At 39.7% G+C, this 20553-nt stretch overlaps 1 protein-coding gene across 3 annotated transcripts; it reads left to right on the top strand.

The window, feature by feature from the left end:
* Nucleotides 1–8926: 8926 nt before the first annotated feature.
* On the top strand, nucleotides 8927–19371 carry LOC121397917 (reticulophagy regulator 3-like). Of its 3 annotated transcripts, none has more exons than XM_041576131.1 (4): nucleotides 8927–9548; nucleotides 12773–12879; nucleotides 15419–15503; nucleotides 15916–16448. In XM_041576131.1, exons 1-4 carry the CDS (start codon nucleotides 9310–9312, stop codon nucleotides 16070–16072), a joined length of 588 nt encoding a protein of 195 aa, XP_041432065.1. In that variant the 5' UTR covers nucleotides 8927–9309; the 3' UTR covers nucleotides 16073–16448. The 3 variants fall into 3 exon arrangements, with proteins under 3 accessions (XP_041432065.1, XP_041432066.1, XP_041432067.1); XM_041576132.1 differs by lacking the exon at nucleotides 15916–16448 and adding an exon at nucleotides 18575–19371 and having other exon boundaries at nucleotides 8959–9548; XM_041576133.1 differs by lacking the exons at nucleotides 15419–15503; nucleotides 15916–16448 and adding an exon at nucleotides 18575–19371 and having other exon boundaries at nucleotides 8959–9548.
* Nucleotides 19372–20553: the final 1182 nt, after the last annotated feature.

Genomic DNA, 20553 nt, shown 5'->3' with positions numbered 1-20553 from the left:
TGGCTGGCTTCACCACCCAGACTGGCTGTGGGATTGGGATTGTTTTCAGGATTGGGGTTGGGATGGGGGTGTGGGATTGACCTCCCTAACACTGTCCCTATTCTTAGTCAGTACAGGATGGCACGGTCACACACCCAGTCTAACTGGCAGTCAATCCACGGTAGCACAAGGACCACCAGATTGACCTCCCTATACATGGCATCACATTGGCTACAGGAGCATACCAGCACACTCTCCATACTTTTTTAAATCAATAAATGGGACAAACAATAACGAAACCTAATATGCCATAACCTTTTTTGCAAAAACTTACCCATAAGACAGTTATATCAAGAGATAACTCAAAGACAATAATTGCAATATTCAATATATTTGGTCATGTGTGAAAAAGATGTGGATGTAGACAAGGCGCAACACTATTTAAAGTCAGAAGTAAAAAAAATTACCAGCGAGTCTCTTTACTTTGCTCTAGGATGATCCTAGAGCAAAGAAAGGGCAATGGAGCAACCTGTGCACCAAGCAAATGCTGCAGGCACATGGGTTGCCCCCGCCGGTGCCACCTCTCTCCTCCCCTGTATTTGCAAGAATACTCTAAACTTGACTATTTGCACCTATGTCTATACCGCATCAAGTTCAGATGACCAATACAAGAACATAAAGAACTATACAACCGCAAAGGACACACTCTGCATCTAAACGCATTCTTAGTCAAGATTATATTTCATTCACATCTGTCCCTGCCCCACGGGAACTTACAATCTAAGCTTCCTATCACATTCACTCACAGTTAGGTCAGTTATATCTTAACCTTTTGGCTCACACACACACACACACACTTTACGCAGTGGTTTACAGAGAGTTTACATCTTTCACATCAGTCCCTGCCCCACAGGGGGAGCTTACATTCTAACAGGCACTACTGTCTGTCTTCCGTAATGAGGTATGCCTTCTTCCCCACATTACAGTCGAGCGTGCACTAACAGACGGGACAGTAGCGAAGAGCTTAGCTTCTGGCTTGTGAGTGTAAAAGGGTTTTTACCTTACAAGATATATAACCATTAAAAAAAATCCTACCTCCCGTACTTCAGGCGTGCCATTCTGATTATTTTCATATGTCTTCTGTCTTCCTTTTCTTATTTCTATAGCGCCGTAACATCATTTTCCCATATCGTCTGGCTTCCTTTTATTATTTCTTTAGAGCCGTCACATTTTACGCAGTGCATTACAAAGATTATATTTCATTCACATCTGTCCCTGCCCCACGGGAGCTTACAATCTAAGTTTCCTATCACATTCACTCACAGTTAGGTCAGCTATATCTTAACCTTTTGGCTCACACACACACTTTATGCAGTGGTTTACAGAGAGTTAACATCATTCACATCAGTCCCTGCCCCACAGGGGGAGCTTACAATCTAACAGGCACTACTGTCTGTCTTCCGTAATGAGGTATGCCTTCTTCCCCACATTACAGTCGAGCGTGCACTAACAGACGGGACAGTAGCGAAGAGCTTAGCTTCTGGCTTGTGAGTGTAAAAGGGTTTTTACTTTACAAGGTATATAATCATTAAAAAAAATCCTACCTTCCGTACTTCAGGCGTGCCATTCTGATTATTTTCCTATGTCTTATTTTTTTTATTTCTATAGCGCCGCCACATCATCTTCCCATATCGTCTGGCTTCCTTTTCTTATTTCTTTAGAGTCGTCACATTTTACGCAGTGCATTACAAAGATTATATTTCATTCACATCTGTCCCTGCCCCACAGGAGCTTACAATCTAAGTTTCCTATCACATTCACTCACAGTTAGGTCAGTTATATCTTAATCTTTTGGCTCACACACACACTTTACGCAGTGGTTTACAGAGAGTTTACATCATTCACATCAGTCCCTGCCCCACATGGGGAGCTTACAATCTAACAGGCACTACTGTCTGTCTTCCGTAATGAGGTATGCCTTCTTCCCCACATTACAGTCGAGCGTGCACTAACAGACGGGACAGTAGCGAAGAGCTTAGCTTCTGGCTTGTGTAAAAGGGTTTTTACCTTACAAGGTATATAATCATTAAAAAAAATCCTACCTTCCGTACTTCAGGCGTGCCATTCTGATTATTTTCCTATGTCTTCTGTCTTCCTTTTCTTACACTCGCCAAACTTTTTTAAATCAATAAATGGGACAAACAATAAGGAAACCTAATATGCCATAACCTTTCTTGCAAACATTTACCCATAAGACATTTATACCAAGAGATAACTCAAAGAGAATAATTGCAATATTCAATATATTTGGTCATGTGTGAAAAAGATGTGGATGTAGACAAGGCGCAACACTATTTAAAGTCAGAAGTCAGGGTCAGGGTCTCTTCACTTTGCTCTAGGATGATCCTAGAGCAGGGATCCCCAACCTTTTGAACCCGTGAGCAACATTTAGAAGTAAAAGGAGTTGGGGAGCAACACTAGCATGAAAAATGTTCTTGGGATTCCACATGAATGCTGTAATTGGCCATTTGGTAGCCCCTATTTGGATTGTCATCCTACATTGAGGCTCTGGGCCCCCCTCCAGCGCTAGAGGGGAGAGAGGCAACAGCAGCAGCAAGCCACCTCAGAATTGGCCTTGATCACCATTTATGATTAACAAGGTGCCCACTCACTTAACAGAGTTGTGTATAAATCTCATAAGTGAGGTTGTAAACTGATTAAGGCAGTATAAAGAACTAGCAATTTAGAGAGTCAGGGATAAATATAATAAAGCATAAAAATAAAGCTTGCCACAGACCACTAGTTCTCTTTTCACTTACATATCAAGGGGTTAAAACTAAGTTTACTCTATACCCCTTTCTGGAGAACTAAGGTAAATTGTATTTATTCTTTGATAAATATAACCATAATGTGTTTTTTTAATTAATTTAGGGGCAAATATAATACACCATAGTTCGCCAGAAAGGAACTTCCCAGCTCTCTATTTACCTGTGTAGGATTATGATGAGATATGCTCTGTATTAAATATGCTCATTAAACTGCACATAAGTGAATAAAGAGCTGTATATTCCATCTGGAAAACTAGGTTGAGCTCTGCTTTTTCCTATTTGATAAAGGTTCCCAATTGTATCCCTATTTAGAGAACACAATAAACTTCATTTAGGGGTATGTACAGATGGTCATTAGTACCTAGAGAACACACAACTTGAAAATGAAGAAAAATTGGTCCAATTCAAAGAAATGGCAGGCACTATAAATGCCAGTACAGCACTAAGGCCTTTAGCATTTTCTCTCAGGGGAGAGCACTGGCAGACAAATGCCCCTCTCCACCTGTCACTGCTCCTAAGGGCATGGACACACATGTAGATCTTTGCCAAGTTTTCAGCATGGTTCACCCGTGGTTTATAAATAAATGCTGGCCGCTGCAAAGATACCGCTAGCAATTTAATCTTAGGCAATGGTAACTTACCCTAGCTTATTTATGTGGTGGTCAGCTTTTTTAAAAACCCAGGCAAAAATCTGCATGTGTGTCCATGCCCTAATACTAATGACAAGCCTTTAACTGAACACAGATTAACCCTAGGATACTAGGTTTTCGGAAAGAAAAGATTCTGACTAATACAAAATGGGTAAATATGTCTTTCTACTCCAGAAGTTACAGTTCTTTGCTAAAATTATCAACTTTTATAAAAAAAAAATCTGAAATTTTTTGAAAAATATCCTCAAAGTTTCCAATTTACAATATCCTATCTCATACAGGTGATTACGTAACCAGATTAAACATTCTAAATATGAATGCCAGGGGTCCACTGAATAGTTTAATACCCAATTTGCTTAGGTTATTCAAAGTATGTGGCATGTACATAATCCATATTGTGGCATGTACATAATCCATAATTAAAAATGATTGCATAGGCTAGCCTAGATATTAGCAGGTAGGGGGGATAATCTGTTCAACTGTCTATAATGTCTGTTTAACTCCCCTGCATTCCACTCATAACTAACCCATGTTTTGAATCAGTCCTTTTGGAGAAACTGTGGCGTGGGGAACACTGGATACACTTTTAGCACAATACCTAAGTGGTGTGAATGGCCATGATGCTCTCATATATTTAAAATCTCATAAAAATATGAAAATATTGAAGGTCTCTTACCTGCACATCTGCACTCTTCAGCTTCCTTTCTCACACTGACACAACTAACAGATACCTGATATTGTTTATCTGGAGCAAGCATTATGACATCAATGGTCACATGATCACACATTGAGTAAGCTAGTTGTTGATCTGCAGTGAACATTATGACATCAGTGGTCACATGATCACGCATTGAGTAAGCCAGTTGTTTATCTGGAGTGACCATTATGACATCAGTGGTCACATGGTCATTTATAGAAAAAGCCGGTAGGAAAATAGTAGGATGTATCTAATCAAAACCATTTTAAACCATATACTTTTTTTCGGCATATTAAGGAATATTATCTATCAGTGTTTCTTCATAAAGGAAAGGACCACAAGTCCTCTAGCATTAGAATCATTAAACAGCATGGGAAGCAATCCAGGGCAGGTAGTTGCATTCTGACAATTGCCACAAGCCACAGCAATCAAAACACAGATGGTCTATTTATTATGCTGTGTGAATAAAAGCATTCCAATTTGCCACACATTGGCAGGCATTGCCACATTAAAACTTGTTAAACTTTTGGCTAAACAAGTTGTATTTGGTGTTACAGGCAAAATAATACATTGTATGAGATTGTGCCTCCTTAGTATGGGACAGGTTAAGCCATTGTTGCCCACTCTCCTGTTTTGGTAATAGAACCAAAAATCACATTAAGTATCATAGGATTTTTCACATCATGCCAAGTTTGTGGCAAACAGCCAAGATAGAAGGAGCATTCATAATACTTTCTTGTGCCATGATAATGCTAGTGATGTCAACAGGGTCTGCAAGTCAGGTTCTATTGTAGCTGTGATGCTTAGTGCCACATTGCATTTTCTCCAGTCGTGTATATATGCTGGAGATAACTCAATACTCTTCTGGCCAGACATCAATATGTGACACTACCCTTAGTCTTCTTTGCCACACAACCAAGACAAGAGTGGTAAGAAGGGCATATATGTCCTATACTCTTGCTGCTGGTACCAAGTACTTTGCCAATGTGTGTCTGTACATGCTGTCTTAGTGCAGTTTATCTGGATCTCCTGTGTGCCTGTATGGATGGCACAATACTTCTTCTTACTTAATGGTGTCCTTCCTCTTCCTTACTGGTGTCCTTCACAAATATCAGAGCAACAGACTGAAAACCCAGGACAGACCGACCAACCAAGATTGCACAAACAACCAGGGAGTGGGACTTGCACCAGAGTTTCAAAGGAAATCCAACTGCTTAATACTGGCATTAGAAGCAAATGAACAAGCTTTGAGCATGTGTTGGTAGATCACTCTACTGACACCAATAGATCACATCAAATGTAGTTGCATGTCTAAAAATAGGTAAACTACATATAAAAATTGTAGTTTGACTATCGTGTATGAGGGGAATACTGCCTACTACATTTTTTGTTTGAGGAGCTATAGCCTGATAGATTCTCGTTATTATTTGAGGAGATATAGCCTGACTTTTTTTCTAACTGCTACACATTGACTACATTTTACTGTCATAAGTAAGTGTATATGAACAAAATAACTTTAGCTTTATCTGATCAGATTTTACAGTAAAGCAGAGGATTTGATTTTGGATCAGCCCACAAACTCTTGTGCTACCTGTAAGGAATTATTTTGATCATGTTGTATTTCTTCTTCAGCATGAAGTTACTAGCACATGGCGATACAGCAAATACCACTGGACTATACAAATGGAAACACTGATGGAATTTAAAATAATTACAATCATTTTAACAATGTTCTGGATAGTTGTTTTATAGCAGTGATGTAGCTCCTTTTGTTGCAGGCAATACCTGAATTTCTGTAAGACATTTTTATATAGATGTTTAATTACAGAGCATGGAGTCCCAGCAACTGCTGAGGTGCCCAGGGTGTGTAAGGGCCCCAAGAAGTCAAAACTTCTGAACTTATTCTCAACTGTCCATAATATAGATATTTAAACAAGGAATGTGTAAATCTAATTGTAATGTATGTTTAGACTACATTTAAGTCTTTGGAAACCTACTTGTCTATATTATAAGTTTATTTTAAATTTGTTATAAATATATATAAGTGTGATATGTCTCAGTGGCTCTTCTAGAAAACATGACAACTTGTGTCACAGTTGTAGTATTTTTTTCCTTTTCAAAACTCCCTTGGTTTTAGATAAAACATTTGTTACTTCATAGCAGGAACAGGAATACAACGATACAAACAATTTCTTTTAATATTTATTTCGACTCTCACTTGCATTTTCCTTCATGCCAAAAATAACTTTTACTATTGAGATTACTAGCCAACCCTGATAAGCAGTGAACAGTGACACATTTTAAAAAAATTATATCAATTTATGTCTCCCTGGAACGATTTTTGTTACTGTAAATGTGGCCTTTATGGCTGGGGAAAGAATACCTATTTGGGTTTTTGATAGGGCTCAACACTAAAATAGATGAGAACCCAATTAAACAAACGAGTCAACACATAATGCTTATTCATTTATTTATTGAGTAAAATGTAAAGGTACATATTTGTGAAAGTATGGGAACCTGTGGGATTCTCAATTCATTTGATGGGGAAAATAATCAGGTGTTTCAGTCAACTGGATGATAAGCAAGTGTGAGTTCTTATTTTAAAATTAAAATATTTTAAAAACGGAAACGTGGCTCTTTACTGTGCAAGTCTGCTCTTAGCAACAGAGGTTAGTTAAAGCGCGTCATGGCTGAAACATATGAAATTTCTGATAACCTTTAAAAAACAGAACTGTTCCTAAAGAGTTAAATCCTACACATACAGGGGAGTTGACATGTATGGGAATTCTGAGTTCTAATAGCAATTGCCTCAGGACAATGTCAAGGTATGGCCCACGAACTGTAGAGTCATGCACACTTGACCCTAGACAATGTTTATCTACCAAAAAAATGGTTAAAGCAGAAGTTAAGTTTAAATTAAAGTCCTTAATTCCTTAGAAATATTATGGAAGGACCTGAAAGTTGGACGTTAATGTGAGGAAACCATGAACATCCTTGAGCTGAAGCAGGGACTGGGTGGTACGCTATTATGCTCCTCCAGGCAGCAGCAAGTCCACTATTCCAGTCACAACCAGGGCCATATATACCATATATAGGTGTTTGAGGGCCAGTGCCTTAGGCATGTGGGCTGGCTGTCCTGCGCATGCACTAATCTCTGGCACAAGGGGCGGGATGAGGCCTGGTGCCTAGAGCAGAACCTGATCTAAAAACAGCCTTGATTACAACCTGTAGAGTAGTACTACTACTACTCAATAATGTGAACGGGGATGTTCCTGCAGTTGATTATTAAACTATAACTCTCTGGTTGTTGGCGTTGTAGTGTATCACACCTATGTGTACAGAGACATTAGTTAACCCCAACTTTTCACTGCAGACAGCAGTTGTCAAACTGCTGGGAGTTACAGTTTTGCAGTAGCTTGAGACCATTATTATTCCCTTTCCTGTGGAGGGACTGGGAGACACTAGGAGGAAAGCAATGATGAAACTGTGCCTCTATAACATCACAATGTGCTACCCTGAAAGCTGTATTTGCTAAATAGCTGAAGGGCCGCAAGTTGGATATCTCAGGCCAGAGGAGAGAATCATATCCTTAACCAGGGTCAGACTGGCCTGGCGGAATATCGGGAAAAAAACGGTGGGCCCTTAACCTTAATAGGCCCCCGCCGGGCCAGTCCCCTCTCCCATTTGGATACTACATAAAAAAAGTTTTTTAGGCGTCGTGCAGCTCCTTGTGCCTTCACGCAGGCGTGCTGAGTGGCGCTTTCATTCATGCGCGCTCGGCGCGTCACAGTAGGCGGCCCCGGCATTAAAAATGTCAAGTTCGGCCAAAGCCCAGACGTGAGTGTGAGTGGCCGGGTCCCAGACTGGTCCTGACATATGGACACAGCGGGTGCCTGAAAGACCTGGCCTTGTGCCAAGGAAATTCCCATCCCACCCAATGATGTGAGCGCTGCTGAGAAATATATATATATATATATATATATATATATATATAGAGACATGTGCACTAATATGTGATTCTCCAAGGGAGAAGGACATACACACGGGTGTGAGTTGTACAAACTGATACATATCTCATACACATCTCATATACAGGATAATATTGTTACTTTATTGTTGGACTGAACTGCCGGAAGCCAGGTCTGGACTGAAAATTACAATAGGAGCTGACATTTCAGGTACACAGAGGCCCAAACAGCCCACTAAATACTGACTTTCTATGGGGCCTTATAGCAGCCCCTCTGGCATTTGCCAGACCCCACAGATTGCCAGTCCGGGCCCCAAACCAGCTGCCCCTATCTGTCGTCCCTTCTTCTACTGTCAGTTTTATATGATTTGCGTTTGTATATATGTTCCCTGCTTTAAAGGGAATCAATGGGGGGGGGGGATTATGATCCGACCCTGGGTGGCTGCTAAATAAAGCTCTGGCATAGTGCTGAAGTATTACTCAGGTAACGTTCCATTATTCACATTTCCAGAGACCCGAGTCCGAGGGGTCGAAGGGGGGCCCCGGGCCCCCCAGTCCGACCCTGTCCTTAACCCTTAAGCTATCTGCAACTTGCCCTTTAAATCTCGATATGTCCCACACAGCCCTTACACACCGGCTACTGCACATGACTACCGTATTTAATTGGTAGCGGCTAGTTCCTATCCTCAAGGACCTGACATCACGGTCATGTGACCGCTCCACTGCGGATTACCCATTAGGGCAGGTACTAGTCGCTACCTTGTGTGCAGCCAGCAGCCATGTGTGAGGCGGAGACAGTCAGTAAAGTCGGCTTGAAGTCACCTAGCATTGAGTCACAAATGTCTTTGCGGGCAATTGTAATGATGGGCGGGGCCTTTGCGCTTGATTCTAGTGGGTAATTGGGCCAGAACGAGTGACGTAACGGCACAGAACATAAACAACACAAAAGCCCAGAGAGGCGGATGTGGTAAATGACAGGTGATGGCATTGCGCAGGCGCAGTTGGCAACGCGATGAGAACAGACAGGGGCAACGTTTAAGAAGTACTTGGCATTTGGCCGTGGTCAGCCCCTGTCCTCAGTGTGGTGCTGGGCGCTAGGTGGCACCTGTTTCCCCTCATCCAACTCTATTGTTATGTTCGGCAGCAACTGGTTGATGTCAATGGCGGCATCTTGGTGACAGGCAGGGAATGCAGAAGATGGCGCAAAGAGTGGGGGAGGAGGAGCGGGGAGCCTCTGGGCTGAGGAGAAGCGGCGCGCAGTGTGTAGAGGCCCGAGAAAGAGACGAGCGGGTCCGAGACTTACAGGAGATGTTACAGCAGAGCCTGAGCAGCTACCAGACGGTACTTAGTTACGTGCAGGCCGTACTCGTGTGGGAGAAACCCCGGCACAGTGCGCTGCTCCACCTGGGCCTCAATGCAGCTTTCTGGTGAGATGTTGCCTGTAATAAAGAATCTGTATTAATAATAATAGTGGGGGCGGCGCTTGGGCAGGGGATCCCCTTTATAAAAACTGAGCAGGATCTGTAGATTGAACATTCCTGTTTCACACGTGACGCTACAGTGTTGGGGCCACGCTGGCCATTATATTACCGCCATAACCGGGGTCTGCATTCCTGTCTAAAAGTCTTTTCAGTCTGTCTGCATTTCTGAGCCCTCACTTCTTGTATAACCGACCCTGTGACCCGCACAGCTCATGAGCAACAGATTGATGCGTCACTTGTCAACCATTGCTTTCTGGGACTTGTAGTTCAATGGCTGCAGTGGTCATGGACCCTTCCTCCCCCCAACACCACGTGTCTGACCTTGACAGCTAATGTGTAAAGCTTCTTTCCCTTTTACTGTCCAATGTGGCAATGAAAGTGATAGAGATCTGTGTAGTGTATACAATTACTTTATTACCTTTTCTTTCCTTTTTCCTGCTGTTTCTCTGGCCTCTGACCATTTCTCAGTGTATTAGTGTTCTGTTGATGTATATTACATGATACAAAGCATAATAATGGGGTCCGTTTACTAAAGTGCGGTAAATTTGACTTTTACTTTTCCGCACGTTATCGCTGCGTATATTTTTCCGCCAGAATATTCGCAGCGACTACGTTTACTAAACAGCAATGCGCTCATCAGTCATTGCGATCACTTGCGGTAACTACGATAAGGGATACGATCATGTGAAAACGTGTTTTTTTTTCAAAACGCATCATTTTTTAGTGCTGCTCCAGCAGAATTCTGCACCGAAATCCATTTTTAAAACGAGCAAACAGATTTCAGTCCCAGCTGCCCCCAGTCATGTGACTTATGCTCTGATAAACTTCAATCACTCTTTACTGCTGTCCTGAAAATTGGAGTGATATCACCCCCCTCCCTTTCCCCCCTCCCCCCCAGCAGCCTAACAAAAGAACAATGGAAAGGTAACCAAATAGCAGCTCCCTAACACAAGATAACAGCTCCCTGGTAGATCTAAGAACTACACTCAATAGTAAAAGCCACTGAGACTGTTCCAATTACATTAAGTAGGAGAAATCACAGCCTGCCAGAAAGTAGTTCCGTCCTAAAGTGCAGGCACAAGTCACATGACTGGGGCAACTGGGAAACTGACAATATGTCTAGCCCCATGTCAGATTTCCAAATTGAATATAAAAAAATCTGTTTGCTCTTTTGAGAATTGGATTTCAGTGCAGAATTCTGCTGGAGTAGCACTGTTAACTGATGCGTTTTGAAAAAAACATGTTTTCCCATGACAGTATCCCTTTAACGAACCAGCTTAAGTTAGTGGTAATTAGCGGTAATTTAGTGAGTTGCGAATTTTCCCGCGATGAAAAATGAAGTTTGGAATATTTATGCTATGAAATAGTCTTGTTTTATGGCGTTTATTATGGCATGATTCATGGCCAGATATGTATCTTCAAAACTGCTGAACTTTATAGATATTATCAACAACACAGTAAACTGATTTCACCCAATCAAACATGTATGCATCATATAAATCCACATTTCAATCCAGTCACAAGACTCACCCCCTACCAATAGAATCATATAAAAAAATTCATAAACAAGTTTTACCAATAAATCTGTGTGAATCATATAATGTTGTTTAATCTAGGCTGACGAAGCCTTTGGTCCCTCCTAGCCATAATAAATCGTCTTTCATCTGAAAAAACTGCTGTAGCAGCAGACAAAAGAATAATCCAAAACATCTTTTGATTATCCTGTCACTTCTCTCTTCTCCTGTCAGAAATGGCAACAGGAACAGAATGATGGGTAAACCAGGTGTTATGGAATATTTCCTGTCCCCTTGAGAATTTTCTGGCGGAAAAATAAATTACCACCGAGATATATATATATATATATATATATATATATATATCGGTAAAATTTTGCGCTGTTTAGTAAACCAGGCATTAATGTGTGCGTAGCGTTATTTTCAGCAAATGCGAAAACATTCTTGCGCAAGAAAATTCACAAATTTATATGTACCGTAGGTTAGTAAAGTGGCAAAAACATATTTGGCGACAAATTTGTCTACATTTTGTGCACATATTTTTATTGTGCTTTAGTAAACGGACCCCAAAATATGTGTGTGTGTGTGTGTAATATGGTTTCTTTAAAACAAACAAGTAAACATTTGCCCGTTCTAGTTTTGTATAAATAATACGTTTTTTTTTTGTTTTTTTTTAAATTTTGTTAGAGCCTGTGAACAAACTGTAAAACAGCGCACCGCAAACCTCTTATACCCTTAGAAAATAGTGCTAAAATCGAATTTTCCCAATTTAATCAAAACAACTAGGGATGCACCGAATCCACTATTTTGGATTCGGCCGAACCCTCGAATCCTTCTTGAAAGATTCAGCCAAATACAGAATCCGAATCCTAATTTGCATATGCAAATTATGGATGGGAATGGGAAAACATTTTTTACTTCCTTGTTTTGTGACAAAAAGTCACGTGATTTCCCTCCCTACCACTAATTGGCATATGCGGAATCGGTTCGGGCAGTCAGAAGGATTCGGCCGAATCCTGCTGAGAAAGGTCGAATCCCGAAACGAATCCTGTATTCGGTGCATCCCTATAAACAACACCTTTTCACAATCAAAAACTAACATTCCCAGAAGTGGTATTAAACAAGGTGCATAAAAAGGATCCCTACTAATAATGCAATCAAAATGATTAAAAAATAAATGTATGTATGTGTTAATTACTGCCTACAGCGGGGAAAGTTAACCTCTTGAAGTACATGCTGGTGTTAAATATTAGTAATAAAAAATCCAACCTTTTTTACTCATGAGCAACAATCGGATGTAAAAAGAGTTGGGGAGCAACACAGGCATGAAAATAGTCCATTGTGGTGCCAAAAAAGGGCAGTGATTGGCCATTTGGTAGCCCATATGTGGACTGGCAACCTACAGGAGGTTCTGTTTGGCAGTACAGTAGGGTTTTTCTGCAAACAAAACTTGCCTCCAGGTCAGGAATTCAAAAATAAGCCCCTGATTTGAGGCCACTGGGTACAACATCCAAGGGTTTGTGAGCAACATGTTGCTCATGAGTCACTGGTTGGGGATCACTGGCCTAGAGCAACTGCAGTTGGTAGTGGCTAGAAAAGAAAATGTAAAAATTGCAACACATCTGATTATTAAAATATAATTTTATTTATTTGCAGGTTTTTTGCTTTGACCTCACTCAGAATGCTATTTTTCGTGGCATTTGGGCTAATGATAATCATTTGTGCAGACCAGTGGAAGAACAAGTTATGGCCTGAACTAGGAGGTAAGAAGGATTCTAGATATGATCGTACATTACGTGTGTGCTTCTGTCCATTCACATGAATTTATGTAGTTAAAGGGATACTGTCATTGGAAAACATGTGTTTTTCAAAACACATCCGTTAATAGTGCTGCTAAAGCAGAATTCTGCACTCAAATCTTTTTTTCAAAAGAGCAAACTCTTTTTTTTTTTTTTTTATATTCAATTTTGAAATCTGACATGGGGCAAGAGCTAGACATATTGCACAGGAGCCCCCAGTCATGTGACTTGTGCTCTGATAAACTTCAGTCACTCGTTACTGCTGCACTGCAAGTTGGAGTGATATCTCCCCAGCAGCCCATCAGCAGAACGATGGTCAGGTAATCGGATACCAGCTCCACGGTAGATACAAGAACAGCAGTTAATAGTAAAAATCCATGTCCCACTTTGACTCCTTCAGTTACTTTTTGTAGGATAAACAACAGCCTGTCAGAATCCATAATGTAGAAATGGCTCTTTCTGAAAGCACATGACTATGCAAAATGACCTGAGATGGTTGCCTACACCAATATTACAACAACAAAAAAATACACTTATTGGTTCAGGAATTAAATTTTATATGGAAGAGTGAATTATTTGTAATGTAAACCATGTAATTTAGAAAAAAAAAATCTATACCATAAAAATCATGACAGTCCTTTTAATGTAATGCTGGTTTTACCCACAGGGTTAGGGTTCTGATGTTTTCAGTATGATCATGTATCTGCTCAAAATTATCTGGAATGAATATGCAACATCTGACCACTCACAACCTCTTTACATGCCAGGGCAAAACTGAAAGTAAGTTCTAACTGCAGTTTTCCAAGAGAGCTTATCGGCTCACAGCAAAGTCTTCCCTGGGTCAGGATAGGCCAGGATAAAGACAGGCCCCATATTTCCTACTCATGCAGATAAACCAAAGGCTGCTTCCTTTTTTATGCTTTTAGCATGATGATATATTTTATGAAAATTATCTGTTATGAACATTATGTTCCATTATGTCCCTATCAGCACACACACGTGCTTTATTGGTCTGGACAAAATTTGAAAGACGCATGATTCTGCCTAGCAACAGTTCGCTTAGCCTAGCAGATCATAGTCGATCAGACTCTGGGTCACAAAGTCAAGCAAAATATAGTATATCATTTTTGTTCATGTTCTTGTACTGGGATAAAGGTGTCTTATACAAGTTTGTCAGAATGCAACAGACCCCCCCCCCATGCATCCAAGGGATTATGATTATGGCTAAACCACCCAAGGAGTTGTGATGTATGAGTCTTGAGTATATACAGATGCTCAAAACATAAGATCTGGCATGTCTAGACTATTTCTTCGATGAGTTTTAGTTGTCATAGCTTACTACATGTGTGATAAAAGATTTGTTTTTATAATGAGTTTTGGTGTGTTGCAGCTAGGGCTTGATGTATCCAAGGCTGCTCTGTGTTCCAGAGCTATGCTATCATGCAGCTGATATATGGGTCAGCGTGAACAACTTTTTGAGGAACCTTCTGCTCTTCAAAACTGAAAACCCGGGCAAGGTATTTTGCATACTATGCTAAACTACTCAAACTATTTTACATGGCTTTATAGCTTCTGTGAGATGTGTTGAAATGGTGACACGCACCCATCCCCGCAGCCTTCTATCATGGAAAATTAATTAAATTATGGTTTCTTAAATGGAAACAATTTTTTTTGTCGGCTTTAAAAGTGAGCAAACAGATCTATTTGGCAGGACTGCCAAACAAGAGGATTTATGCCCAGTATGGCCACTGAGGTGGTTGTCAGAATGGTTCTAATCTGGCCCCATTTGGGTCAGCAATTGGATCACCATAGGGGTGTTTGTAAGAGCTGGTGGTGCAATAGGTCACCAACCAGATAATGATTGGGAATGATGTCGTTTTGACCTATGTAACACCAATAATTGTTCATTTGCAGTATGTAGTGGCTGAGTCATTTATCCATTATAGGCCTGTGTGTGGCCCACTTATATGGATTGTTGTTTATATCCTATAATAATATTGTGGCTAGAGTTGCCACCCGGCCAGTATTTTACCGGCCTAGCCGGTAAAACACCTGCCGGGGCCGGTATTACAAATTTACCGGCAATGCAGTTGCCGGTAATTTGTAATACCCTTTAAAAAAAAAAGCCCCTGGCCTGCCCCCAATTCGCACAGAACTTACCCTTTTTCCAGCGCTGTGGACATCGCTGCGATGTTGCTCCGCCCCTTTTGTGGAATGCCACATAGCCCCACCCCCTTTTTGCATCATGGGCCGTCCCCTTTTGGTGCTCGCCCCCCACTGGCTGGTAATATTTTTCAATAAAGGTGGCAACCCTAATTGTGGCTAATTGTGGGGCATGCACCCAAATACACACTTTAGAGAATTGACTAATACTTGCTATAAATAAACACTATAGAACAACCAAGAATTGGTTTGGGCCAAGAAAAGAATTTACTGAATTTCTCCGTTGCATGTATTTATTGATGGATCTAAACATATTGCATGTTTCTTTTCCCATATGCAGTTCTGCCTTTTGGTCTGCAGCTTCCTGACATTCCTAGCTGTTCTTGGTGGATACATTCCTGGTGTTGTTCTGTCATATTTGCTTTGTAAGTTGAACATCTTCGCTTGTAAAGGATATTTGTACCAAAGAAATAAATATAAACATATTTAGGGAAAGATCTGGTAAATCAGTAGTTCATCCCAGCAAATTAATAGTATTTAATTTATACATTAAAACCAGCTAATAATATTTAGTTCTGCCTTCTGCCCTCTATTCTGCTTCTGAGCTGGACCTGGGGTTCAGTATAGAGGTTGTCCTGTGGGGTTCAGAGAAGTAGAATGTGATAAAAATAGATTCCACAATCTATTCACGGTGTTTGACAAGTGATATCCTCTTCTCTGTTTTTCAAACATCATGGATATGCCATCAGGACCATGTCCTATTGCCCTCGGCAAAACCCCAAAACACTGTTCTCTGCACTATAACTCATTATACTGTTTTTTTTTTGCCATCCACAGTACTTTTTCTTCTGCTTTGGCCTCTTGCCATATATCACCAGCTAAGGCGGCGTATATACCAGAAGCTGGAACCAGCCCTGTAGCCTTATTAACCAAGATAATTCAGATGTTACATTCTATGAGCATGATCCAAAAGCTTAGAGACACCATTGCCTGACCCACCTCCAGTTTCAGGACCATAAGTTTACTATTTGGCCATAGGGACTTTAAAGGAGAACTAAAGCTGAACTAAAGAAGTAGCCTAGAAATGTTGTACATTATGTTTAGGGTTCTTTACCAGCTCAAGGCAACCCCTAATGTAGGTGAGGAGGCTAAGATCCTGATGCAAATAGAAAAGGGCGCTAGTCTGGGTAAAGTAATGACAATGGGGGATTTTAATTACCCAGCTATTGACTGGAGCAACAATACTGCCAGATCAGTTAATGGGAGCCTACCAGATAAAAAGCTATTCTGGACCTAGTGATCTCAAATGACCCAGAACTTAAAGCAAATGTGCAAGTCATTGAACCCCTGTGTAATAGTGACCATAATGTTATATCATTTAATGTCTGGTGCAAAAACCAAATATATACTGGGGCAACAAAAACCATGAAAAGCTAATTTTAGTGCCTTGAGGGCTGCCTTACAGAATATTGATTGGGGCATTAAGTTTTCAGCTAAAAACACAGAACAGAAATGGTTGTCATTTAAAATGATTACTGTTCTCAATTTATTCCCTTAAAGAGTAAATGTAGAAGCTCTAAGAATCATCCTATGCGGCTTAATACAGAAGTAAAGAAGTTAATAGGAAAGAAGAGAAAGGCATTTAAAAACTACAAATCTGTTGGACAGAAGCTGCATTTAATGAATATAAACACTGTAATAAATGTTGTAAATCAGCAATCCGAAAGGCAAAGAAAGGAAATGAAGAGTTAATTGCGGTGGAGATGAAAATATATATAAATATATTATATATATATATATATATATATATATATATATATATATATATATATATATATATATATATATATATATATATATATATATATATATATATATATATATATATATATATATATATATATAATTCTCTCCCTGAATCAGTTGTACAGGCTGATACATTAGATAGCTTTAAGAAGGGGTTGGATGGTGTTTAGCAAGTGAGGGAATACAGGGTTATGGGAGATGGCTCATAGTACAAATTGATCCAGGGACTAGTCCGATTGCCATTTTGGAGTCAGGAAGGAATTTTTTCCCCTCTGAGGCAGATTGGAGAGGCTTCAGATGGGTTTTTTTTGCCTAGCAGCAACTAGCAGTTAGGTAGATTAAAAAAGAAAAAAAACTAAAAGGTTGAACTTAATGGACGTATGTCTTTTTTCAACCTTACTGACTATGTTACAATATAGAGCAGCACCCCTTTCTTTAGAGTGGTTGTTTGCCTTTGAGTTAATGCTTAGTGTGATGTAGAGAGTGATTTTGAGACAATTCACATATGATTTTCATTTTTTATTCATTTTTTTTATTAACAGTCGTACTGTTCAGGCCCTCTCCTATTCATATTCCAGTCTCTTATTCCAATCAATGCATGGTTGCTAGAGAAATTTGGACCCTAGCAACCAGATTGCTGAAACTGCAAACTGGAGAGCTGCTGAATAAAAAGCTAAATAAGTTAAAAATCACAAATAATAAAAAATGAAAACCAATTGTGAATAGTTTCGGAATATCACACTCTACATTATTTTAAAAGCAAATTTCAAGGTGAACAACCCCTTTAGGTGTGATAAACCACAGACTGAAGGTCACCCTTAAACACTGTCTGACCCCATTCTTCTTATCTGTCCAACTGGAAGAAGAGTCCTGCAGTGACAGCTGTACAATTTTGCTGATTCTAATCTTTTTGGGTTTTTTTTTAAACTCTACTGTTTCTTCAGTCAGGGACAATGCTAGGTGCTGAAGGAATTGGGGCACAGGCCCAAAAATTATAACAGTTGTGAAAATATGAGGAACATTAATTCCTATGTTCTCTAATTTTGCTCTTCTTACTGTATTTTCACTTCTATATTTTTAAAACAAATTTTGCTTTATGTACTTTTTCCTCTTACTCTATTATTTCTCTCACACATATTACTCTGAACCTTTCCTCTTCTGCTCTTCCTTTGTCATATACGCAGCTTCTAGTAATAGTCATATAAAATCATCCTTAACTTATTTTCTTTTTCTTCCTTCCTTTTTTATTTTATCTCCCTTTTCCTTTTTTCTCCCCATCTTATCAACTCCATTTTTTTTGTTTTCGCTATTTTTGGTATTGCTTTTTTAATTCATATTTAGTCTCTTCTCTCTACATTTCCTTTTTTTTTTATCCACTGATGTTCACCTCCTCCTCTTTCTCCCATTTTGTTTTCTTTCTGGTATGCCATTATCCTTTGCCTTTTCTTAGTTTTCTGCCCTTTTACTATTCCGTGCTTTCTCTTTCTTCCCCAAACTAGCAGTGTAGCTGTGAAAAATATATTTTGCAAAAATATTAATCCACTTTCCTCATACTGAATATGGCAGTGGTATTGTGAAATATGGACCATATCCCTGTGAACTAAAATACATTACTGTGAAACATTCATGTTTCACATTAAATTCTTCCTTGAGATTGTGTTATAAAGGTTTTTTTCTTGTTTTCCTCCAGATTTTTGCTGCGTGTATGTGCCAGCGAGTGCACTGAGCATACAGCCTTCAAACCATGAAGTGGAATGGCTGGAAGATCCCAGGAATAACCATTATAAACACAATCTTCAGCCCATTAACCCAGTGTGAGAATGCTTGGTGGAGAATCCATACCTGCAGGAGGACTGTTGTGTTTATCTACATAAAGATAATGTTATATGCTATGTGCTTCCAGTTTAGCGTTACTGAACCTTTAGATAAATTGATGCTATATACTGGGTGTGTGATTCATTGAACCCCCCAAAAGTCTGTATATATTATTTGTTTGTTAAAACAGTAGACAATTGAGATTTTGAGTATCGTTTATTGCCCAGGAACAAAGTGAATAAGAATAAACCTTGGCAGGTTGTTCTGCTTCCAACATTTTTTTCAATTCAGTTGTTTTCAGATAGTTCAGAAATCGACTTTTTTTTCAATTGCTATTTACTATTTGTGGCAGCTCTGAGAGGGGATCAGACTCTGTAAACTGTTCTAAATTGATACATTAGTTGCTATATTCCTTATCTTTGGCCCTGCTAAGTACAATATCTGAGTTTCATGAAAGGCTATGGATATAATAGATACAATAGTTGCTTGTATTCCCACAGATGCTTCTGAGAAATGTATCAACTCACGTAGCAAACTGTAACACTTAACAGATTCTGCACCTGGATTACTGAGATGTCAGACAGGACATTAAAGGGAACCTGCTACTGTAAGAAATAATTCCCAATTCATTTTTACTGTTTGCCAAGCAAAATAAACTTTACTTAAACTATATAAATTATTTAAATCCTGTTTCCTTCAGTTTTGGAATTCACAATCATAGCAAGCAAGTAGGTTCCATTTCATGAACACTGTTATTAAGGCAAACTTTGCATCATCCTAATATCTTATGTGCCATATGGCCATGCACAGGCTACACAATTAGATGTTGAGAAGGGAGGGGAATGAGAGGATATTAGAGACATCTAGAAAGTGCAGAATGGAAAGTGAATTAATTTCCTGTCCCACCTCTAGGCCTGAGGCATGCTACTTTTTAAAAGGTGCCCTTTATCAATCTTCATGCAACAAGCAAGCTGAACCCGTGTTTTTTTCAACAGGCTGACATTTGGATCACAATCAAAATAACGCAGGGCATCAGGGCGAGGACCATATCAACCAGCTGATACACTCCTATTCCCAATGGAAATTTTAAATTTGCCAGATAGATAGCTGCCAATTTTTGGGCAAGATATCAGTCAGGCAGGCCCATTGATGGGGCCCCATTGAGGCAATAATATGCCGGTCCATATATGACCACCTGTATGGCCAACTTAAGACGAATTGTAATTGGTCTTACAATGGTTTTTTTAATATTTTTTTTTCTTATGCAGCTCCCCATTTTGGAATTTAAACTACAATATGATCTTGTTGCCCTTGGCCAATATGGTGTAGAATAAAAATGTAAAAACGATATGGTAGTAAGTTGTTATTATGTTAGGTATCAAATTATTAGAAACAACTGGAGTTGGAACATAGCACCCAGATAGTGTGAGCGTTAGTCCTTTAACTCACAGCAACTCAAGTCACTTCAAGTGACAACTTTAAACTTTGATCCCACACACTTACTTAAAATATAACTTTTAATGAGGAAAATAGTTAAAATCTAAAACGCACCATATGTGACCAATTCACCACAACTCAACACACCCACTGCATTTATTAGCGCAGTGTTGGACCGTGTCCATAAAAACACAAAGCTCTACCATCTGTCCACCTTTTGCAGTCTTTCAGTACAAAACCAAAATCGGAATGTTATAAACGCCTTTACATTTTAGCAATTAGCAAGCCACAGTAGCCTGCCCCCCTCCCTTCCTTTCCTGGATGGTGCAACCTGCCTGTCTATGGAGGGAGCGGTCGGAGCTACTCTCACCACCGTCCACCTATGTTTCCCTACGTGTTTCCACTTGAATGGCTTCT

The sequence above is a fragment of the Xenopus laevis genome, chromosome 9_10L, assembly GCF_017654675.1.
Source record: "Xenopus laevis strain J_2021 chromosome 9_10L, Xenopus_laevis_v10.1, whole genome shotgun sequence".
NCBI lineage: Eukaryota > Metazoa > Chordata > Amphibia > Anura > Pipidae > Xenopus > Xenopus laevis.
Note: the sequence above shows the minus strand (reverse complement) of the source record. Positions and strands in the feature narration are given on the sequence as shown.